The sequence below is a fragment of the Sapajus apella genome, unplaced genomic scaffold (genome assembly GCF_009761245.1).
Source record: "Sapajus apella isolate SASKATOON/1434 unplaced genomic scaffold, GSC_monkey_1.0 scaffold36, whole genome shotgun sequence".
NCBI lineage: Eukaryota > Metazoa > Chordata > Mammalia > Primates > Cebidae > Sapajus > Sapajus apella.
The window spans coordinates 16,077,121-16,103,178 of NW_022436976.1; the positions used below are offsets into that span (position 1 = coordinate 16,077,121).

At 35.7% G+C, this 26,058-nt stretch overlaps 1 protein-coding gene across 9 annotated transcripts in view; it reads right to left on the reverse strand.

Annotated features, from left to right (window-relative positions):
• Positions 1-26,058, reverse strand: part of LRRC7 (leucine rich repeat containing 7) — a 566,189-nt gene that overhangs the window by 121,741 nt on the left and 418,390 nt on the right. For all 9 annotated transcript variants that reach the window (XM_032297103.1, XM_032297104.1, XM_032297099.1 and 6 more), the window contains exons 9-11: positions 17,106-17,180; positions 11,496-11,640; positions 5,338-5,410 (exon numbers count right to left, since the gene is read on the reverse strand). In XM_032297103.1, coding sequence (XP_032152994.1) covers positions 5,338-5,410; positions 11,496-11,640; positions 17,106-17,180 — 293 coding nt within the window. The remainder of the gene's footprint in view (positions 1-5,337; positions 5,411-11,495; positions 11,641-17,105; positions 17,181-26,058) is intronic.

Genomic DNA, 26,058 nt, shown 5'->3' on the forward strand with positions numbered 1-26,058 from the left:
CCATTAGTGAATGGGTGGAGAAGCCAGGATTGAAACTGAAGTCTAGTTTCAAGGCTTGCAAAAAGTCCTCTGTGCCATACTGTCTAGGCACAATGAAGGAGACGAGAAATGTTCCAGACATGATCCAGCCCTCAATGAGCCTATATTCTAGTTGGGAAGCCATGGCAAAATAAGTAAAAAGTTAACTGATGATACAAAGCATAAACATGAGACTGATATTAAATCTGGAAAAAGAAATAACAAGTCAGCAGTGTTTCTCTAACTTGTATACAGAGTCCTCCAAAATTATTTGTCCATGAAGCTTGCTTTTATGATATTGCTATTAATAACCTTTGGCAAGTCACTTCACATCTCAAAACCAAATGTATCACCCTTCAGGATAGAGAAGAAGGGATTTATTTAGCTTTGCATAGGCGCTTAGATTTTTCGATTCCTAGTCCATAGTCTTTGTTAGACCATACTCTATGAAGGAATGGCTTATAAAAACACCCATTCAGATTTCTGAGTTTTCACTGCTTTCATCCAAGACTATAAAGCTAAAAAGATAAGGCTCAGTATGCGGTATTTCCTTTGCATCTAGATTTATGGGGCTTATTGAATTATCAAATATAAAGTTATTTACACAATGGGTGATTCAACTATCACATACATTAAGAGGCATCACATATACTTCAGTTAACAGCTTGGCATTGAAATTTGGTGACTTCTCTCTGCTTCTGTTTCTGTATCTGTTCATGGGGACATAATACATATCAAATAGTATTATGAAGCTAATGAAGCCTTTAAGTAAATAAGATAATACTGGTAAAGAAAGCACCAAACATGAGGTCTGGAACACTGTGAGTACCAAAAAAAGACTTCATTATCATTTTTATTTGATATTCAACTCTTAGAGCTGCTGAAATTCCTAGGCACATGGGAAGGTTCAGCAACAATAAAATAACTAATTTTATAAGTCATTTGGCACAAAAGTTGTGGAATCTATTTTAACTGTGAGAAATGATGAAAAATGAATTCTTCCAGCAATTTTTAAGATAAGTCTGAAATATTATAATATTCCATGTGCAGAATATTTTTGGTTGCTGCATCTGGTCTTCTTATTTCTAGGCTTTCATTGCCCCAAGTTACAGGTAGAATGTTTCACTAAAAACATAAATTATTTGGCCATTTATGAAACTTTTATTTTTGATAAAACTTTTTAATACTTTTAAGATAATTATCCATTAAAAATTAAAATGAAAATAAAATGAAGTATGTGAATAACCTAGCATCCATATTCACTTGCATAATTTCTCTTTTTCTTAATTTGTATTTTAACTCTGAATCAAGGCATTCAGTAGGAAAGTAGGTAGGTGCATGACAGTTCTAAATATGAAGCCATACTCATTACAAACATCATCAATGTTTGATATTCTCATCCTCTTACTAAAGAAGACTGATTTCGATTCCTGTGTATTTGTTCTGATTACTATACAACAACTATATAGGAATCAAAAACAAAAGTAAGTCAGGATCTAGTGTTTGTAATTTTCAGAAACTTTATACAATTCTGGAACTGGGAAACAAAAACAATCTTAACTGAGGTGAGGCATATACATTATGAGACAGAATAAAAGAATGAGATGACATAAAATAAAAATTGTAAGTTGTGAAAAGTATCATGAAGGAAACAGCAGGAACAGGGACAGGAAATTTGCTGGTGATTATATTGGTGGAAGGTCGTTTAAGGAAGACCTCACTGGGGAAGAGATATTTAAATCTAGATTGATAGCCTTCCCGTGAACTTGTACATCACCGCTTTTTTTACATCACCGAGGCGCTTGTGACAAGGGCAGAACCCAGGCCCTTCAGGTTCCAGACCTACTGGATCAGAATCTGCCTTTTAAACAAAATTCCCAGATAATTTGAATGCTTACTGAAGTTTAAGAGTATGGACCTAGAGGATGTGAAGTAGTCAGCCTTATGAAGAATAGGAAAGGAATATTTTTGGTAGAAGTAACAACAAATAAAAAAGCCATGGGACAGAGAAAAGCCTGGCTTATTGGAGGCCCAGCAGAAGGGCCAGTATGGTTGAAGTGTAGTGAACAAGAAGAGTGGTAAGATTATTGAATGGTAGATGTGATTACAGTTATGTGTCACTTAATGACTGGGATAAATTCTGATAAATATATCGTTAGGTGATTTCATTATCATGACCATTACAGATGTACGTACACAAACCTAGATGGTGTAATCTATTACACACCTATGTTTTATGATATAGCCTATTGTTTCTAGGCTACAAAACTATACAACATGATGTGATTGCACTGAATACTGTAAACAATTATAACACAATAGTATGTATTTTTGTATCTAAACATAGAAAAGACACAGCAAAATTACAGTATTATAATCTTATGGGAATACAGTCCTACATGTGGTATACTATTGGCATCACTGTACTATCATCATCATCAGGTCTGTATAAGCTGTTTATATATTTTATAATAACATTTCTTAACTTTGTAGCATGAATTTTTTGTTATATTCTGGCAAAGTTTCCCCAGTAATTACTAGGAAAGCCCTACAGCAAAGACCCCTATACATTTGTGTTCTCAAAGGCAAGTAGGGTGGGAATTGAAAGTACTCCCCTACTCCAAAGCCATTATTGAGTAAAGAGTCCAGAACTAGAGTGGATGGCAGCAGCTTTCTGGGCTCCCAGGGCCTACAGTGAAGAGAGCACAATGTGCCAGTAAGTCTGGAAATGGAACGGGAGCTGCACAGAAGACCTGGGCCTATGGTTTCACGCCTTTGGACACCCTATTTCTCAAGTAGTTACATCCCTACTACAGATGATTTCAAAAAATAATTTCTGGAAGATATACATCCCAAATTTTGTCTACTTTTTCTTTTATAAATTATAGTTCCACATCTCTCATGCTGGTTGCCCTGTTGTCAATTCATATAGATGATGTCCAGAACTGACAGAATCAGAAGTGTCAGAGAACACCTGAACTATTAGTACCTATTAATTTTGAGTGGACACTTCTGTCTACCAAGCTAATGCTTCAGTGGTTTTCTGGACAATTCCATTGTTATATTGGCTAATATTGAGTATGGCCAATCAAAGCATTGATTTCTCCCTACTCCCTAAGAATCTCTACTAAATTCTACTGGGTTTTTCAACAAAGCACCCACCCTGTCCAGCTCTTTTGAAACATTGCTTCTGCCATCCAACATAAGTATTTTTTCTGGCTTTGTGGCATCTGAAATTTAATGAGAATGAGCAGCTTTCAACAAGAAGCTTCACTATTCTGCCTTCTCAGTGTTCATAGATGCTCTAATTCTCAGTCATTCACCCTGCTTTTCTGGAATAAGCCTGTTGTCTGAGAAACTGAAGGCTGCTGACAGCCAACTGATATTTCTAAATCTGTTCCTTTTGAATATAGTATTATAAAAGCTTATACCAAGTCACTATTTAAACAGCTCAGTTTTTTCCACATTTATAATTCAACTACCAGGAAGATTTCAAAGGGCATGACTAAATGCTGGTGGTAACATAAGAACTAAGACGTAGTTTAGGTTATGTGTACAGAGCCAGGCTGCAAGCCCCACTTGGCTGCTGGGAAGGAGATACAGTTAGACCTGCAGGTTGCCTGTTCCTGAGGCAAAGTCTGGCATGAGGTACTGCTGGTGAAGGTCAGAGGCAGAAACTCACTTTGAGGTGTGACAGGAGCTCAAGGCACGCATGTACCCAGTGTTGGTGATGGGCTAAAACCAAGGCGATACCAGCTTTTTCTGGAATCGCCTCACCTGGGAGGTCAAGAGGCCAAAATTCTGGCTGAAAATTACCAGCAAAGCTAGTTCTCAAGATGACCAAAGTCAGGGTTCCACTTTCTACTGTAAAAGCTACCTTTCTTTGTCTATTTGTAGACTATGGATGCTCTTTAATTTGCCTTCAAAGAGCCAGGGTAATTAGTTTTATAAGAAATATGAACATAAGTGGCAAATATCAATCATGACATTAGTAGGAATAAAAGAAGTTGAATTCAGTTTCCTGTGAGTATTGATCCAAAGAAGAAAGATTAGTGCCTATTTTAGTGCCTGCTTCTTAAAAAGCATTGGGTTGATAAAGATAATTACTTTTGTGTATCCCTAAAGTTAAGTTCTCTGTGCTCTATACTTGAAAAAATGAAAATAACTGTAGAGAGAAACATATTGTATGGTGAGGGCATTTGAGTATAAAAAAATGGCTGAGACTTTTACTCCTCTTCAAAGTTTGAACATCTGAGCTTAAATTCTAGCAACTTGTTCCACTATATAGAAGTGAAGCTTTCTAGATCAGGGACTACATGCTGACTTGGCGGGTGATGAGGGGATGATGGGGAGAAGGATCGGGGGATAGGTGACAGACATGTTCAATGTCTTCATTGAGGTGGTGATAATTTCAAGGCTTCTTTATGTCCAAACTTATCAAATTATAGACTTTAAACATGTGCAGTTTTTTGTATGTCAATTATACTTAATGATGACTATTTAAAAAATGAAGGCTTTCCCCTCCTAGGTATACCAAATTTGTTAAATTAAGGATTTATATGATTCTTCATGCTAAGATGTAGGGCAAGATTTCAATAAAATGCCCTTACATAATTTCAGAATGAAGACAGCCTCTATTGATTTCTCACTTTACACAGATTATAAACAAAAGCACTTCAGTGGAACATTGATAATAATAGAGAGTTCTAAAAGAATTGTAAATCAAATGTTAATGACAATATAAAATTAGAAATAAATTGCTATCAAATAAATGGAGTATATTTTATTTTTAAAAGGCAATGTTAGACTTTCATCTTGAAGTTTTAAAAAATGCTAGCTAAAGCAGACGCTTTTCTCTTTAGCTTCTAAAAATACATTAAGATTCTATAAATATCGAATGTTACTAATAATGTAGTGGTAACATACACATATTGCAGAGACTTATAAAAATTGGTTTGATTTTGCAAGAGATAGTCAAGTGAACTCAAAATGGCTACTCATTCAAAAACCACAAACTAATAATATCTGAAAAATACCAGCAAGAGTATAATTGGAGGTCTGGGTAATCATTTTGCTTGTGAAAGTTTCATGAGTAAATATTTCTCATGATATTATATAGCTGGATGTCAATGCAATGTTTAGACATAAAATTAAATTAAGATATATACAAATATATATATAAATATGGTTTAAAATAAGCTGACAGATGAACAGCATTATTAGTATCTTTAGTAGAAAACATTTTGAAGTAGAAAACTCAATATATCCTTTAGTTTCTGGCTTTAGAGAGGCTAACTGGTATGAAAAGTTGGCACTTACTTTCCGATTGTATTGGGTAGTATTGTAAGTTGATTGTCATCTACTTTTAGAGTAGTTAGTTTTTTCAAAAGTCCTAAAACAGAGAAGAAGGTTGGTTAATACATAAGAGCAGATTTATGACAGGAAATGTGATATAAATGAAATCAAATGAATCACTTGTGATGAATGCTTGGCATGCTAATTGGCTACACTCTGCTAACACACACTCATAAAACTGACGTTTGTGTGTAGTCTAATTTTGACCTTCTAGTTGCAAAAGAATTTCTTACATCAATGACAGTTCAAGAATATCAATGCAGAAAAATAAACAAAACATACAGCTTCACATACACCCCAGTTGACACTAATAATACTACATTTCCCTTTTGTATTCTTCAGCAAATGGACCAGTTGAAATTTTTCAAGCCAGCTGTGATTTAATATTTAATTAACTCCTAAGCAGTAATAACTAACATCCTGTTGTGATACAAATTGAAAACAAATTTGAATTAAGGCCAATAATCAACAAAAATGAATACTGAGGTATTGTGATGCAGGGGTTATAATTATGTTCTTGGAAATTTACAACATATGACCTCATATTCTTTTTGGCACCGTAAATCCTGACTTGGATCAGCGGTAAGTACAAACTCTTAGAACTGGCCAAGAATTTAAGTTACAACTATTTATCTTTCACTATCTGATTTATGGCCTCCATACCCTTACGGCTTGCTCTCTTCCGAGGGATTTAATGAGCAATAGCCACACATTAATTGAAGAACAGCTGCATTTGGCATAATCAGCTTCCTTATCCAACCATAAAATAACCTACAGTATTGATATGGTTTAAATAGACCAAATCCAAGGGCAAAGCTTTAATATTTAACAAATTTTGTTTTACATTGTTCTATGAATGTACACTATAGATTACTGCATTCTGCAAACAATTACTCTAATTAACATAGTTGCATGGTCAAATATGTTTTGAGACATGCCAAATTAAACAAAATTAAATAGCTTTCTTTAATAGTTTTTCTGGGAGCATTTAATGTACTAATGTGACTCTCCAGAGTTGTTATGGAATTCGCGTGTGTGGGGTGGTGGGGTGATGCAGAGTATGTTGTCAAACTAGCATTTTGTGAACATGCTTTGAGAAACTGGCTATAGATCATGCCCATATTTCTCAAGTATTTTGAGGGTTCCTTAAAGGCATACAGTAAGTCACAGAAAAATCTGAAATAAAGCTGTGACTGCACTTCACATTTCAGTATGCTCAGTTACATATTCTTCAGAAGCACTCAGAATCTCTACTGCAGTGGAAAGAAATGTTGTCACTATCAGACTATTATAAGTAAATATCTGGGAGCTGAATACATCTGCTTGAAAACAACGTCACCCAGGTAAGGGACAATTCACACTGCGGCAATTTATCACTGAAGTTTGAGCATCCACTGCGACATCCATCTATGTTCAAAAGGTGATTGAATCATTTTAGCTTCTTTAGAGCTTATGTTAAAATATCAGCCTTGGAAATATAAGAGAACACCTGAGCTTGTTTTTCAGTTGTGGAAAGAAAACAGGAAAGTATAAATCATAGCTAAGATTTCTGTGACTTGGTAGCCTGGATCAGACGAGTGCACCCGTCTGCTAGTGGAGCTGGAGGTGGGCTGATGGTCTCAAGATCACTCAGTTGGGTCACAAGAAGTTTGGGGGTGGGTTACAGATGGCTGAACAAACATCACAAAGTCAGGGTACAAAGTACTTTCAGAGGATCATGGTCTACAAGTCTGAAGTAATAGAGAGAAAACCTTGAGGCAGATTGGGGCCTAAGGCTTAATGCTGATGGGACAGATTTTCCTGAAGACTAGAGTAGTGGCTCTCACAAGAAGCTTCTGTTAAGTGCATCTTTTTCAATATTTTTAAAGGTTGAAGCAATTTAGGCCTTCCTACTTAGCCCTAAGTCTGTGAGTTTAAAGGAAGCTTGCTCACTTGTGATGCGGTTACTTTACCAACACTTATATTCCATCCAAGAGGATACTCTTTGGACAGAGACTGAAGCTTCTGTAGAATTATGATTGCCCCTAAAATGAAATTAGGCCACAAGCCTCACCCTTGTTGCTCATGTCTTCCTCTGGCAGATAATTTCTTTATTGCATTTCTATATCATACATGCTTGGACTCTTTTCTCTAGAGCAATCAAAGCTATTTTATATTCCTTCTCTCTACTTGTACCCTTCTCCAAGACTCCATGTCTTCATCCTATACTCCCAACTAAGAAATACTGAAGAGATAGAAAAAGGCCATTTCCTACAATTTTAACTACATACACATATATACGATCAGCATCAATAAATTAAACATTAATATAATTTGCTAATATTTACATTAACAAATATATAATAGAACTTTGAAAGCAAATAGTTGTGCACTCATCAAATCTAAGATTATAATAAATATGTTATAATAGTCGTTTATTATATGTCAGGTACTAGTCTAAGCAATTTAAAATATATTAATTAATTTATTCCTCAAAATAATCCCATGATGCAAGTACTATTACTGCTCTCACTTAATAGATGATGAAACTGGGGCAAGATCAAGTAACTTGTCTAAGGTCACACTGGAAAAGCCAGAATCCAAACTCTAAGTAATCTATCTATAAAGCCTGTGCCCTTGACTTCTAAGGGAGGAAGATAAATTATTTTGGAAAGCAAAAAACTGTGTTTTTCTTTATTGAGTTTCTCTGCTATCCAAAGAAGCTGATTATTAAAATTCTCTATCTGGAAGAGGAAAAGAGTCCCCTTAATTTTCCCTGGAATCAGCACAGGAAAAGTGATTCAGCACACAGGGCTTGTTGTTGAGTATATCACTCCATTCAAATACCCCACAGCTGCAGAGGAACTCAAACAGGCATGGAGAAAGTAAAGATTTTATTTTATTTCCCTCTATTAATACTATGAAGACTCTTATCTTTTATTCATTTTCTTTAGCTTCTTTTTTTAATTTACAAGGATATTTTTAATAGGTATTTTCATGCAATATATGGATTATACATAATATGCTTGTTGCTTTTTTTTTTAAATTGTACTTTGGGCTCTGGGGTACATGTGCACATCCTGCATCCTGTAAGAACTGAACTTAACAGCTGCTGTTTGTGGTTTGTAGCCCATCGGTCCTGAGGTTATTGCTGGATTTCCATTCTATCTCAGGTTTATGTTGATGGTCATTCTTCTTAAGCAAAAATAATTTTTCTTTTTAAAAATTAAAAAAAATTTTTTTTTTCAGAGATGGAGTCTTGCTATGTTGCCTAGTCTGGAGTCTTAACTCCTGGGCTCAGGCAATCCTCTTGTCTCAACCTGTTGAGTAACTGGGACTATGGGCACATGCCACCATGCCTGGTTAGCATGGCTAAATTATTTTATATACTAAGTGCTCAAACAGCACATAGAATATGCCAGGCACAATTCTTGGCACTTCATTTTCTACCACTTTTTTATTTTTTGGAGATAAGGTCTCATTCTGTCACCCAGTTTGGAGTGCAGTGGTGCTATCATAGTTCACTGCAACCTCTGAACTCCTGGGCTCAAGCAATCCTATGCCTCGGCTTCATGAGTAGCTGGGACTGTAAGTGTGTGGCACTGTGCCTGGTTAATTTTTTAATTTTTTGTAGAACTGGGGACTGCTATGTAGCCTAGCCTGGTCATGAACTCTATTGCCTTTGTAAAATCAAACTCTCTGTATTTTGTTTTAGATGTGTCTCATAACCACAATATAGCTGAACTTGAAATTCTGGATCTTTTAATAGAATAAGTTTAATCCATTAAATCGATTACATTTGTTGTGATTTATGACAATTTGAATTTATTTTTACCATCTTATTTTAAAATTTCTATCATTTTTTACATTTCATTTTTCTTCTACTGTATGAATATTTTCTTTCATATCTTTTTGCCTCTTCTGCTGGTTTGGAAGTATCATTTATTTCTAGTAAGTAGATACATTTAAATTTTTAACATGTCTATTTAACTTAATATTTCATGCAAATTCTAAAGTTATGCAGTATTTCTAGCCTCTGCTTGAATGAGATGAGGTCCTTCACATTCCTTAATCCTGTCTAACATTGCTCTCCCCAGTTTTTCATTTCAGCATTCTAAAAATAAAAGACTCCTCTTTTACAGGCACTAATTATTTAGATATAACAACTTAATTTACCAAATTAAGATGGTAAATTAAATTACTTAACTTACCAAATTGAGTTGGTAAATTTGGTAAAGCTTGCCATTGCTTTATGCATTCACTTTCTTCCTTCTGAGTTTGTTTTTGTTTTCTGAGTAAAGTACATTTTTGAAGAGCAGATTCTCTTATTCTTGGTATACGTTCAAATATATTTGTTGTATACTCACTCTTGAATGAATGTTTAGCTGAGTATAGAAATCCAGTCTGCCTTTCTTGGCACTGAGTCAGTAATGAAGAAAAATACGTTCTTTGAATATACATAGTTTTTATATCCTCATGATGTATTTAAAATGGTATGGAATGGTGGTTGAGTAGGGGTGTAAGGTTATGCAGTAAGTTGCTCTGTCATCTTGACCAGTGGATGTTCTCTATAATCATACTTCCTTACTTGTTACATCATAAACCATTATTTCCTAAATTTGTCTGATCACAAGTTTCATCTATGATATTTAATAAAAATACAAATCAGGGGGCTTGCCACAGTTACTGAATCAGAATTTTAAAAGACAAAGCTTAGAAATGTGGAAGTGTTTAATAAAAGTCTCAGTTAAGACTCATGATTGAGCAAGTTGGAGAAATACCATTATAAAATATGTGATTATGTAAATAAAAGTCAACAATTCTAGAAAGAAAGAAAAGATGGCCCACAATTTTGCTAAAACTAATGCTCTTTATAAGCCTCAAAGAATGGCTAAGTAGAGACAGAAAACTTGGAAAACTGCCGTCTCTTCAACTGGATTACCTAAGATATGACTTAATTTTTAAAAGTTATACATTCTGGAACTTAATAATGATTAAAAATTTACAACTAGTATGTGGAGCTAGGGAAAAGGGAAACAGAAAATTCACTGCGGAAAACTATGGTAATTACAAGCTGGCTTGGACTGGATCTGCAGCATCCACAAAGGATAAGAGCACCACATTGCTAATATAAGACTGATTCTGAACTTCAGTCAATCTTAATAATGATCAAGTTCCAGAACATACAGCACATCTGTTTCAAAGAGGGTAAAATCTATGCTACAAAGTTAAGTAATGGAATGATTACCCTTTTAGTTGAATTCTCTTACAAATTCTAACTGCAAGATACCTATACAAAAAAGCTTACTCATTCTTTAAATGAGTCTTTCACTATTTACTCATATAAACATTCTTAAACAAAAATGTATGAGTGCTTTTTATATACTAACAGGTAAATTATAGGCTCTAATAAATTTTAACATGTTAAGGACATGTGTCTTTTTTTTTTGAGATGGAATCTCACTCTGTTGCCTGGGCTGGAGTTCAAAGGCGCGACCTCAGCTCGCTGCAACCTCTGCCTCCCAGGTTCTCCTGCCTCAGCCACCTGAGTAGCTGGGATTACAGGTGCGCACCACCACGCCTGGCTAATTTTTTTTTGTATGTTTAGTAGAGATGGAGGTTTCACTGTGTTAGTCAGGATGGTCTCGAGTCCTTTTTTTTTTTTTTTTTTTTAAATAATAGAACTAAGAAGACATTTTATGTTTATACTTTTTAGATGTTATTCCTATATCATAGCAATGTTACAGCAATATTACAAATAGAATATAGTAACATCCTGTGGATGGAAGCTCTTGTAATTTTAATATAAGGATACATATGTGATTATTAAATTATTCTAAATAAAACATACATATACCTTATAATAACATTTTACAACTTAGGAGATAAAACAATTTTTAAACAATATCAGTTTGGTAGGATCATTTTAACAGGAGAGGCTTCTTGAATTTGGGAACTAGAGTTCCCAAATATTTCACTTCAGATATTTGTAAGATACTGATTTATGATTTACATAGTACGTTTTTAAATTTATCAACATCAGGCTAACAGTATATTACCTATATCTATAGACAAACTATACTTCCAAAAAAGAAAATGGTATATTGGACATAAATATTTGTGACAAAATATTATATTCTCACCTATAGAGTCAGGCAATTGTTGCAACATATTGGATGACAGTAAGAGGTCCTCAAGGGCTTCACATCCAGATATATCCATGTCAACTGTTTCTATTCTGTTTTTTGACATATCCAGGTATACCAACATCTTTAACTTCCCTATAGACTTGATGACATTGCATAAACTCAGGGTTAGTTGAAAATATTTCACAAGACATAAAGTTGTAAGAACCACAACACTGTAAAGTTTATTTTAAAAGCAACCACAACAATAACAAGTGTTGGCAAGAATGTGGAGAAATTATAACCTTCAAACATATAGCCACTTTGCAAAACTGTCTGGCAGTTTCTCAAAATGACCCAACAATAAATAGATATATTCCACTATAGGTATATACCACTGAGAATAAAAACACATGTACACACAAAACTTACACAAAGGGTCACAGATGCATTATTCACAATGCCAAAAACTGATAACAACCCAAATGTCCATGAATTGATGAATGCATAAACCAAATATGGTATACACATATAAATAAAATATTACTTGGCAATAAAAAGAAACAAAGCATTGATACATGTTATACAATGGATGAGCCTTGAAAATATATGCAAAGTAACAGATGCCAGTCACAAAAGACCACAAATTGTATGATTTCATTTATATGAAATGTCCAGAATATGCAAATCCATAGAGATAGAAAGTTGAGTAAGATTGCTAGGGGCTGGGTGGATGAGATTATGGGAGTTACTGCTAGGTTCAGAGTTTCTTTTAGGGATCATGAAAATGTTCTAAAATTAGATTGTACACATGCTTGTACAACTATGTAAGTAGTTTAAAAACCACTGAACTGCATATGATAGGTGAATCATATCTCAAAGCAGCAGTTAGAAAATGTAGCAACAATCTTGAAGTTGGCACTGAATAAAATAAATAACTCCCAACTAAATAAGCTGCCACTGAAACAATGACATTGACATGTTGATCCTTAAAACTTTAAATGCATAACAAATGTTTTAAACTTTAATTTTGGAGATTACCCTGCTAATCAGAGTCAATGTTTTGCTCATTCAATGACTCTTTTTGAAGGATCTACTATGTACCAGTATCTGTGTTATATATTGAAGGACAGTCAAGAATAAGACAGCTAAGTATGGGGATAGACTTGCCATGATGAAGGCAAAGTTTTTATCCATAAGGAGTTCTCAGTAGTGAAGGAAACTTTCAAGTAAAAAAAAGATTATAATGCCCTGGGACATGTGCAATAAAAAGCAAGTAGTGAATGCCACAGAAAAGAGAAGGACTGCAAATGGCCTGGAAGATGCTGCTTGTCAAAAGAAGAGAAACTGTACCTGGAAGAGAGACCAGCACGTGCATTTATAAAGTGTGACAAAGCATGCTACGACTGAAGAGGAGTGGGAAATTCAAAGCGGCTGAGTATAGTAATCAAGTTGAGATTACAGGAAGAAGCCAGCTGCTGAAAGGGTTTATATGTCATGTGAAGAAATAAGAACTCTATTTTATAGGCAAGGAAAGCAAAAGGATTGTAAGATGGGGAATGACATGATTATATTTATGCTTAGAAGAAATAATTTCAGGGAACTTTCAAAAGCTGGAGTCAAGGAGATCTGTTAGAAGGATACAGAATTATTTTAGCTGTTAAGGCAACGGAAGTGATGATGAAGAGGGGATGGACTTCAGAGAAAGTTAGAAGTGGAAAGACTGGATTAGTAACTGATTTCTGAGGTGAGGGAAGGATCAACCCATACCTTGCGCAAGGAGTGAACATGTGGGTGGGACATGGACTACAGGAGTTAGGGCAGGATGTAGGTCTTCATTTTTCTTTTCCTTTAGGGCATGTTTTGTAGATAAATGTTCCACATACTTCAGTTCCTCAATGAATGGTTCATCTGTTTATCTGCTCTACCTGTGCATACTTTACCATCTCTACTTACTTGACAGAGTATAAACAAATATACAATAAGTAAATAAATGTATTACATACACACAAGCTCACACTTGGCACTATGCTAAGTGCTTTATATATATATTATTTGATTCAATATTTTATATTTTTGCTACACAAAATGTGTTCTGCAGACCAGCAGCATTGACACCACCTGGAAGCTTGTTAGAAATGTATAATCTCAGATCCATCCCAGATCTGCGAATTAGAATCTGCATTTTAACATATATTAAAGATTAGAGATTAGGTAATATCACATGTTGGATTCCTTGGGAAGGAGAGACAAAGAAGTTTTTGAGAGAGTGTTTCGGATCAACACCAGTGAAAAGGATGAGACAGTGAAGAAATGGAGTAGGATTGGGTAGGCAAGAAGTTGGGCTATGATGAAGTCTTAAAAAGTCCTTGGTGGACACTTCAAAGAGCACTGAAGCTGAGATTGACCTAAAGTTGTTCTGAGCAGAGGATGAAGAGCTGAGCCTTTTTATACCTGCATTGATTAAACATTGGATGGAGGTCTCTGGGAATGGGGTTATGGTCTTGGGTGAAGATGTTCTTTTTAGGTGAGGCAATTTCTGAAGAAGGCTGGAGAGCTGCAAGCGGCATTTCCAGAAGCTGGGGCAATAATTTCTTCAGTCCTGGAGAAGGATGCATGAGAGCATCTACTACAAGTAACACTCCAAGGTTATGTCATTAACATGAGGTGGAGCTGGTATCAAACTCACTTTTATCAGGCTACAGACTACAAAGCCCATTTGGAGGGCATACATCCTTAATTAACTGTGCAGAGTGTGAGCACAGGCTTAGAGTGACTGAATATTTGCTAGCCAGAATCAGAGTACTTTGGGTGAGTCAGCCCAGAGGGCTGAGTTGCTCCTCATGCTTGGAAATGTGTCACTTGGAAAAATACTGTCACTTTACTCACAGTTTTCCATCCCAAGGAACTATCATGTTACCTAAGCTTACTCTTCTTTTCCATTGAGCAATGAAAGAATGGTGTGTGTGTGTGTGTGTGTGCGTGTGTGTGTGTGTGTGTTTCCTTTTTGTTCCTTTATCATGAGATAGCATGAGAAAATTTATTTTCTCCTTGAAGCTTCCTTCATTGCTGTCTTCAGCATAACTTAATATTTTGGTGTGCAGTTCCTAAATATTCTTTTTAGAATAACACTTTGATGTTTAAAACACTGTATTAAGGCAATCGTAGCCTGAGGACTGTAAAGGCACACATTTGTACAGTCCTTGAGGATCGTGAATGTTGATCCCCCCTCCTCTGGGCATAGAGGGGTCTATAGGTGAGCAGTGGACAGCAAATGAAAAGAGTGAAAGCCATAGGTGAAACAAGATACTGGAGTTTGTTTAAAATAAATACGAATTAAATACACGGTTTAGTCACATTTTGGTTGATTAAACCTTAGATTGATGGTCACAAGATAGAACTATGTAAAAGACTAAATATTTTATCTTATTTATTTGCTTCTCTGATTTGTGAAAAACACAGTGGAAAAATATAGCCCAGGTATCCAAAAGTATTCACAAAATATATTAACTTTATTATGATATAAGAACTAAGAAAAAAGTGAATGTGTTTCTTTTCCCTGTGGTTAATGATATTAAATGTTTTAATTATTCTGTGAAACCGACAGACATAGGCTGGAGACCGCACTCAGATGAGTCACTCAAAGACAAGCATTTCGGGTTAACTGAAAAACAATTCTTCACCACCGCCAACATCCAGAAAGCCACAGCTATTTCTGGCAGTGAGGTGTAGGGTATTCCCACACAGCGTATAACAAAATACCAAGTGCAAGTATGTGAAATAAAGTAAGGACTCTATATACAGCCAGAAGTACATATGAAGAATCTACTCTTGAGACAGACAAATTAGGCAGCATTATAAGCTTTATGGAAGATTTCATCCCTACCTTTCTATTTATATAACAAACTTATTGAGAAATTTGGCATGTGAGTTGATTTGCACAGTGGATTTTGGGAATGTAATCATTGTGAAAAGTAAAATTCTCATTTGTACATTCTATTGGTTCCATAGAGAGCTTTTGGGAGCTTTACAGTCAACAGCAGCCTCTGGTGCTGGTTTGAATTACAACTCCACCATTTACTGGCTGTGTTATCTTGGGCCAGTTACTTTTTTGTGTTTTAGTTTCCTCATCTATAAAATGGGGATGGTAGCAGAACTTACTTCATAGGGTTGTTGTAGGGATTCAATGAATCAATATTTGTAAAACACAGAGAGAATGCCTAACCCATGGTAAATGCTATGTATATTTTAAATAAGTAAATATACTGAAGAAGAGGTATAAACTTTCAACTAGGCATATATGCTGATTCCTCAGTCTTTGCACAGGGGTTGATAAGTGTCTTACCTGTGTTGCCTCAGGATTTGTACATACCTTGACTACAGCACAAATCAGGCTCTGCTATGAGTAGTAAAATCCAGATCTGTTTATCCTGCCATGTGTGAGCTTCTCAAACAAATATATTCAAGGTCATTGAATATATTATCTTTGAAACCCTGATATTAGCATAGTTTCTGATTCATAAAGTTTTGCTGGTACATGATTTTTAAATAAATCAGTAAACAATAGATGTGCATATTTTTCTGTTTTGTGTCTGTGATGGTATAAATGTATCTTTTGATAAGAGCATAAATTATTTTTCCATAATCTTTTTTTTCACATTTTCTCCTTTATGTGGTTTTATGCTTGTTTAAAGAGAGAATAAATGTCTTGTTCTTGTTGGTTTTGCTGTCATTTTAAGTAATTTTTAATGTCAATTCAAAAAGGAAATAAAATTGGCTTTGAGAATACACATCTAAGCCTCTGTGTTGGCTGAAGATTTATTACATATTCACCTGCCCTGGCTACTTACACCAATGCCAGGAGTTTGGAGTTGTACAAAACAATAGGGAGACTTGTGTTTGCTCTTGTTCTCTCTCTCTCTCTCTCTCTCTCTCTCTCTCTCTCAGTGTGTGTGTGTGTGTGTGTATGTGTGTGTAAGTGGCAAAGGGCAGTGTTTTATGGGAACACTCTTCTGTTAGATGGGAAAAGTAGGAATAATCACACTCAGTGAGTTGACTGGTAAACCTATACTCAGGAGATATTACTGGGCTGGCCTTTAGTTGAGGAAAAAATTTGACTCTGGTTTAACTTTCTGTTTTTAATAGTGTATGATCCTTGCCATTTTCAAAAATTCACATGGGTTCTACTGAAAATCACCTGAACTGAGAGAGATTTTTATTTTGTAGAAGAGCTCTAACAAAATGAACAAAAACTGTTGTCTAGTTACTTGTAAAAATAAGGTTGATTTTGTAAAAATAAAACTTCTATATAGCATTTTGCTCTTTAAAAATATAACTATAAATTATTTCAGCTTTTAAATAACAGTAAATGTGGGAAGAGATGACAAATATACTCTGAAGGGAATAAGAAAAATCTTTCTTACATTTTTGTACACCTATAACACTCACAAAAAGATACATAAAATACTAAGAAAAGAAGGTGAAAACGCTTGGTGACTGAACACTGCTATTGAGTATTACTTTACTTTGAAATGCAAACACTGAAATTTAAGATTTGAGATTATTAACAGATACAACAAATACCTAACATAAATATTAGACAACATGGTAGAATAAAAACTTACATACCCCAGGTAGCACTTGTAATGCATTATTATCCATCCATAACTCCCTCAAATTTTGTATTTGATCCAGAACTTCAGGCTGGGAGGAAGGTAGGAAGGAGAGAGGAAAAGAAAATTAAATTAGTTTTTACTTATCACAAATATAAGATGCAATTTCTTGAATCTTGAGCTTTGATTTGGGAATCTAGTGTTAATTGTCTAAGAACGATTCCACGTTTAACAGACCTCCAGAAAAACTGGTATTCCCTGATGTAGACAATTTGGAATTGAGCTGGAATCAGTCAGAAAAATAATAATAATATGGAAGATCTATTACGCACATGCATTCTTCCTGAATACCTTAAAATTATTTTTTGGAGCACTGATTACACTCTATTTGATAAATGTCTGTCTTTGTCACTAGAGTATAAGCTTTTGAAGACCTGAGGAATGTTTGTTTTGTAATCACTATATACTTGTATCCCTGTTGCTTGCCATGGGCACATAGTAAGTTCTTACTGTGTGTGTATTAGCACCTGGCACACAAACACCCATGCACACGCAGGAGTTACAGAACTGTGATGAGGTAATATTGGGTTGGTGCAATTATGTTTGCACCAACCTAATAATATGAGTAAAATGAGTAAGACACATTGACTTAAAAAAAAAAATAAGTCCCCAACCTACCACCTGAAGAACTATGGACTTTTAATCCCTTCCTTTTGTCAATGAATAATTATTTGTTGAATAGTCGGGGATGCCTCCTGCATGTAATGTACAATGTAAGATGCACAGTCATATAAACCCCAGTACTTGCCTTGAAATAGCTGATTATCTAGATCTAGATCTAGGGGAGAGAAATGTTTATAAATAACTAAAACACAAGGCAGCATACAGTAAAATACTTTAGAATATGTTTTAAAAGTTCAGAGAAGGGAGAGAGAATATGATCAAAGTGTAACATGTAGTATATAACAAAATACTTTCATTCTCTAACTAGAAACTATCTATAACTTCTAACTCCTGGCAGCAGATTATATAGAGAGAATAGAGGGTGCTATTGCTGCCAATGTCATAACCTTCCTTGTGGTAGCCTAATTTCTCTCCAGAAATTATCCCCTTCCATATTCTTAGGCCTTGTGCTTTCTTTGAAGTCCATTCTTTTTTTTTTTTTTTTTTTTTTTTTTTTTTTTACCACTTCAGTGTTACTTTCTTTCTTTCTTTCTTTCTTTTTTTTCCACTTCAGGGATGACTAAGGCCTCAGCTAATTAGCGCATAAAATCCACCTGGCCACAGAGATTGGTTCAGGGATGGGAACATGACCCATTCAGAACACATACAAAGCAATGAATCTTTGTGACTTCTGAGGAAAAGACTTTTGCTCTACTCTGCCAGATTTGAAACAGAAAGGGAACAGTCCTGGGAACTTCACACATGACAAAAAGGAGAGCCTGTCTGAGGATAGAGCATTTCTACAGAAAGTAGCGCTAAAGGATAAATCCTGGTGAGATCATATAACCCCGGAAGGCATATTTTCTGTTTTTTTCTAACTGAAAGAATTATTACTTACTGAAACAACAAAATACAAAACAGTTCAATAAACTTTGGAACCTAACTAGGTTCCAAAATAAAAAAGCAGTGCATTTTGTAGAATACTTGTAGAAAAGAAAAGAATTCTATCAAAGTTACCAAGAGAATATTAGTAATTGTAGGTCTGTGGAGGTTATCTACACATTCTTAACAAATTAGGAGGGCTTAAGACTTCCAGACCTACTTTGGAGATAGTCTCTTATTCCTTTAGCCTGTGCTTGCTATAGAACTTATGGTACAATTCTTCGAAGAAGTTTCCCTAACAAGGACTGAAATTTAAAGTTAGAGACATGGCATTCTGCTGTGAAATCAAAGACATCTATGAGGTAGTACAGAGGATGTGCGTGTGTACATGTAGAAAAATACTTCTACTGTTACTTAGATCATAGAGAACAGGCAATGAACTGCTCTGCCTATATTTCAGGCTGGATAAGGATGGAAAACATAAATTATGTAGGAAGCACTCCGATATGCAGAGGTTTTGAGGCAGAGGGCTGCTAGCAACAGGCAGGTAAGTTGGAAAACATCAGTCGTGTCGTTCTTCTCTCTTCTCCTCTCTTCTTTTTCTTTTCTTTTCTTTTTGATGGAGTCTCACTCTGTTGCTGAGGCTGGAATGCAGTGGTGTAATATCAGCTCACTGCAACCTCTGCCTCCTGGGCTCAAGTGATTCTCCTGCCTTGGCCTCTAAGTAGCTGGGACTACAGGCGTGGGCCACCATGCCTGGCTAATTTTTGTATTTTTAGTAAAGACAGGGTTTCACCATGTTGGCCATGCTGGTCTTGAACATTTGACTTAAGGTGATCCACCTGCCTCAGCCTCCAAATGTTATTTTATTTATTTATTTATTTTTTGGCCTAGGTATTAGGCAGCTGTAAGGAGAAGCAAAAGAGCTGCATACTGCGCAAGGTTCAAAAAAGCTGAGATGTATATAATAAGACAGAAACTGATGTATAAACTTGTAATAGTAAATATTATTATTACTCAGTGTTGGCCAGGTTATGCTGTTTTAACAAATTAACCCTGAAATCTCAGTGATCTTGTGATACAATCTCAAGACTGTCAGGAGAGCCAAAGCAAGGGAAGAGAGAGTTTGGAAAATTCATCATTGTTCTTAAAGATACTGGGCTGCAAGTGACATGCAGCATTTATGCTTATAGCTCATTGTCTAGAACTATTTATATGACCTCACCCTAAGAACAAGGAAGGCTGGGAAATGTAGGGGGAAGATGCGGATTATTTGGTAAATACTGTTGTCTGTGCCACACAGTGACACTGTATGAAAAAAGGAATGACAAGAATGGATACACATCCCTCATTAAGTAATATCTTATTAAACATTTTCTAAGTGCTGGGCATTACATTAGTCATAGTGTATGGTATGGTCTCTGCCCTCAAGAAACTCAAAGCTTGTATTTTTTTTTTTTTTAAAGGAGATAGACTTTGTTGCATAAGTGAAGGAGTGTAATTAAAATATTTTTAATGGGAAGTGATTTTGGCAGATTGGTGTTCTGTATGTATACTCTATCCTATTCAAAAAAAGAAAAACAAAAACAGGAAATTTAACAGGGCTAGTAATGAAAGAGGTAATGAAGAATAAAAAGCAGTTGATTCAGGAAACATTTAAAAGATAAAAATGTAGGACTTGGTGACAGGATATGGGGGCGAGGGAGTGAGTCATGCAGAAACATGTCTTCCAGTCTCCCAGCATGCGGTGATGTCACCAATGGAGATGCAGAATATCAAGGTGGAAACAGATAAATGGGAGAGACTGAAATCAGTTTTAATCATAATTAACTTTAGGTTCCTGGGGACATAGGTGGAGATGACCAGGAATCAGCTGTCTATCAAAATCTGAAGCTTAGGGAATAGGTTTGAGCTGGAGATACAACTTAGAAGTGTCACAGAAGTAGGAACTCACGTGAATGAGCTCTCCAAGGGGCATGTGAGGGGAACTAGAGTGCAGCTGACTGAGGACGGTACCTTAAGGGACACTAATACTTGAGGGCTGAAAAGAGGAAGAGCAATAAGAAGAAATGGAGTCTAGAAGTGTAAGGGTGACTAGAGTCCAATGAATACAGTTGTTTTAGGAAAAAGGAAGTGAACAAGAGCATCTTACACAGGAAAAGTGTCCAGTGAAGAGAGATTGAGGATATCACTCCATTTTTAAAACAGTAGATCATTAGTAACCTTGACGATAAACATTGTGATGGTTAATACTGAGTGTGAACTTGATTGGATTGAAAGATGCAAAGTATTTATCTAGTGGGTATCTGTGAGGGTGTCACCAAAGGAGATTAACATTTGAGTCAGTGGGCTTGGGAAGGCAGACCCACCCTTAATCTGGGTGGGCACCATCTAATCAGCTGGCAGCAAATATAAAGCAGGTAGAAAAGCATGAACACCTAGACTGGCTTAGCCTCCTAGCTTACATCTTTCTCCCTGCTGGATGCTTCCTGCCCTCAAACATTGGACTACCATGCTGGATGCTTCCTGCCCTCGAACATTGGACTCCAAGTTCCTCAGCTTTGAGACTTGTACTGGCTTCCTTGCACCTCAGCTTGCAGTCAACCTATTTTGGGACCTTGTGATCGTGTGAATTAATATTACTTAATAAGCTCTTCTTTTTATATCTATCTATCCTATTAGTTCTGTCCCTCTAGAGAACCCTGACTAATACAGACATTTCATGCGACAACTATCTTACAGTGAGTTGAAGATAAATAGGAAGAAAATAAATAGATACAATATAGATAGAAAGTTCTTTGTAAAGTCTGAATGAGAAGAGAGGAGAAAAGTTAGGGGGCTATGAAGAAACTGAGGGGTCAAGGGAAAGGAAAGCTGATGTGAAGACACTAGCAAAGAGGAACAGATTCAAGATAGATAAGATGCTACAAAAATAATGGAGTAAATTCCAAGAGGAGACAATGGAGAGGAGATTGACAGCACAGGAGGAGGGGCTGACACTGAATAGAAGTGAGGCATCTCATTTGTTCAGACTAGAGGGAAGATTGCAGGGATGGTATGGGTGTAGGTGGCATGGTGGAAGGAGGGCTTGTAGTTGAGGGAGGCATTTCTAAGCTCTCAAATTTTCTTGATGAAGTAGGAAATGAGGTAATCTGTTAACATAAGGGAACAAGAATTTTGTATACATCAGCAGCTGGGGAGAATGGTCCATACTAAAGTAGTTTGAGAGGAATCACTGAAGGCAATCAAGAGAGTTGTATCAATGATAACAATTATAACTTTTTTTGGTGGTGGGGCCCGGAAGGGAATTGACAGTTTAGAAGACAATTGAAGAAATAAAAGACTTCAGGTTTCCATAGGTCAGAGAAGAGTGTAGCAGGAGCAAGGGACAGACAGAAGTGGAAGAAGGAAAAATCAGAATTTAGAGCAGAATTTGGAGAGTCAAGATTTCTGAAGTCATTTTGGGCAATGGCAAAATTCAAACTGTAACTCTGGGGAGAGTTGGCTAAGGTACAAAATATAAAGTCTTGGTGTGTGGGTTGGGGAGGATGCTGTGGGAACATAAGGCCTTTCATGATTTCCAGGATTTGGGCAACCTGTGATGCATAAATTGCTCTCTTGGCTGTGTCAGGCAAAGTGGCAGAGAAATATGATCAATCATACCTCTGAAATTTCTCTAATTCTCGGTTCTACTGGAAACTTTAGGCATCTATAACTACTTGGAAAGAGATCACTGACTCTAGTCTGTATATCTACTTTATTTCAAAGGTTCTCATTTAATTTATTTAATAACATAAGGTGGTAACAGTCCTACTTTATGGATAAAGAATCTGATAATCATTTCCTGGGGAAAATGAGAATAATTTGATGGAGGTTGCATAACTGTAGATGATATTGTTGCTCAGGTCTTTTGGCTACAAAAATGACATCATCTTAGAGCTTAAAATTGAAATTCCAAAATAATTAATACAGTTGGTGATCACAAATGCCCAATAAAGAGAGTAAAGCATATGCTGTATTTTTTTTAAAAAGTACTTTTAATACTGGATATTATAAAATGTACTACAGAGAAAAACAAAAATTTCCTAAGAATAGCATAGACAAAACATAGCAGATCCATATATAGCCTTGTTGAAAAGAAGACAAACCACAACATGAAATGATATAACAGTATTTCATAATCAATAGATGATTTTAAAGTGGACCTTGGAACTTAACTAAATGGCTTACATCCAACCAACACATACATCACATTTTTCTATGATAATTTAATCACTAAGTCAATTGCTTCCATTAAAAATGAGTGAATTAACTCCAGGATAACTTGGAATATTCAATGCTGGTGAAAGTGCAATAAGATGAGCACTCTCATAAATGGCTTTTGAGATTATAAACTGTAATCTTTTTGGAAAACATTTTCAAATATGAATCTTCTACCTCAAAAACTTTCATGTCTACTTCTAAGCAACTATCCTATCTAAATGATCTGAAATATAAAAAAAAAACCAATACAAAATTTTAATTACAGAATAATATTAAAAAGTTGGTCATAACCTAACTAAACAACAGTGTAAGGTAAATTATGAAAAAGTGATATGTTGGTAAAATGCACAGCAATGAAAACGAATTATCTATATTTTTATGTATGAAGAGGAATAGATCTTGCAAACAATATTGCATAAGTAAGCAAGTACAGAAAATTTATATAGCACAAATCAATTTACGCAAGTCAAAAAAACTGCTATAAAATGCATGAATACATGCATTTTGAAACAGAAATATGGAATAGATGTACAACAAACTCAAAGTAGTAATTTCCTTGGTGAAGAAGGGATTGGAATAGGACTTGGAGGGGGAACATAGAAGATGTCTACTTTATAGCTGCAATGTTTTTTCTCTTTAAAACAGAGATCAAAATCAAATACAAAATGGATGGGCATGGAGGCTCATGCTTGTAATTCAAGCATTTTGAGAGGCCAAGGTGGGCAGATCACCTGAGGTCAGGGGTTTGAGACTAGTCTGGCCAAGATGGTCAAATGCCATCTCTATTAAAAATACACATATTAGCCAGATGTGGTGGCGCATGCCTGTAATCCCAGCTACTTGGGAGGCTGAGGCAGAAGGATTGCTTGAAATGGGGAGGCAGTGAGCCAAGATCACACCACTGCACTCCAGCCTGGGAGACAGTGTATCCTTTTCAAGGTGATTTTACCATGATCAATAAAAATGAGCTGATAAAATGGTTACATCAATATTAACACAGAGAAATCCTATATTTTGTATGACTGAAATAAATTCCAATAACTCCTGCCATGTATATGCAATTTTAGGCTGTTCCATTAATTTGTTTTTATTTTATTTTATCTTTCCATAGGCTACTGGGGAACAGGTGGTGTTTGGTTAAATGAGTAAGTTATTTAGTGGTGATTTGTGAGATTTTGGTGCACCTATCACCCAAGCAGTATACACTACACCCAATTTGTGGTCTTTTATCTCTCACCCTTTCCCACCCTTTCCCCCTGAGTTCCCAAAGTCCACTGTGTTATTCTTATGCCTTTATATTCTTATAGCTTAGCTCTCACAAATGAGTGAGAACATATGATGTTTGGTTTTCCATTCCTGAGTTACTTCACTTAGAATGGTCTCTAATCTCATCCCGGTTGCCGCGAATGCCATTAATTTCATTTCTTTTTATGGCTGAGTAGTATTCCATTGTGTGTGTGTGTGTGTGTGTGTGTGTGTGTGTGTGTGTATACACCACAGTCTCCCTATCCACTCATTGGTGTATATATATATACACCACAGTTTCCCTGTCCACTCATTGATGGGCATTTGGGTTGGTTCCATGTTTTGCAATTTGGGTTGGTTCCATGTTTTGCAATTGCAAATTGTGCTGCTATAAACATTCAAGTGCAAGTATCTTTTTCAATATAATGACTTCTTTTCTTCTAGGTAAATACCTAGTAGTGGGATTGCTGGATCAAATGGTAGTTCTACTTTTAGTTCTTTAAGGAATCTCCACACTGTTTTCCATAGTGGTTGTACTAGTTTACATTCCCACCAGCAGTGTAAAAATGTTCCCCTTTCTCTGCATCCAGGCCAACATCTATTATTTTTTATTATGGCTGTTCTTGCAGGAGTAAGGTGGTATCACATTCTGGTTTTGATTTGCATTTCCCTGATCATTAGTGACGTTGAACATTTTTTCATGTTTGTTAGCCATTTGTATATCTTCTTTATAGAATTATCTATTCATGTCCTTAGCCCACTTTTTGATGGGATTGTTTCTTAGTTTGAGTTCATTGTAGATTCTGCATATTACTCCTTTGTCAGATATATAGATTGTGAAGATTTCCTCCACTTCATGGTTTATCTGTTTACTCTGCTGAATGTTCCTTTTGCCATGCAAAAGCTCCTTAGTTTAATTAAATCCCAGCTACTTATTTTTTCATTTTTACTGCATTTGCTTTCGGGTTCTTGGTTATGAAATCATTGCATAAGCCAATGTCTAGAAGGGTTTTTCCAATGTTGTCTGCTAGAATTTTTACAGTTTCAGGTCTTAGATTTAAGTCCTTGATCCATCTTGAGTTGATTTTTGTATAGATGAGAGATGAGGATCCAGTTTCATTCTCCTAAATGTGGCTTGCCAATTATCCCAGCACTATTTGTTGTTGAATAAGGTGTCCTTTCTCCACTTTGTTTTTTTTTGCTATGTCAAAGATTAGTTGGCAGTTTAAGTATTAGGATTTATTTCTGAGTTCTCTATTCTGTTCCTTTGATAAATGTGCCTATTTTTATGCCAGTACCATTCTGTTTTGGTGAGTATGGCCTTATAGTTTGAAATCAGGTAGTGTGAGGCCTCCAGATTTGACCTTTTTGCTTAATTTTGCTTTGGGTATGTGGGCTCTTTCTTGGTTCCATATGAATTTTAGGATTGTTTTTTCTAATGCTATGAAGAATGATGGTGGTATTTTGATGGGAATTGCACTAAATTTGTAGATTGCTTTTGGCAGTATGGTTATTTTCACAATATTGATTCTACCCATCCATGAGTATGGGATGTGTTTCCATTTGTTTGTGTCATCTATGATTTCTTTCAGCAGTGGTTTGTAGTTTTCCTTGTGGAGGTCTTTCACCTCCTTGGTTAGGTATATTCCTAAGCCTTTAATTTTTTTTGCAGCTATTGTAAAGGGGGTTGAGTTCTTGATCTGATTCTCCTCTTGGTTGTTGTTGGTGTATAAAAGAGCTACTGATTTGTATACATTAATTTTGTATCTAGAAACTTTGCTAAATTCTTTGATCAGTTCTAGGAGCTTTCTGGAGGAGTCTTTAGGGTTTTCTAGGTAAACAATCATATCATCAACAAACAGCAACAGTTTGACTTCCTCTTTACCAATTTGGATACCATGTATTTGTTTCTTTTG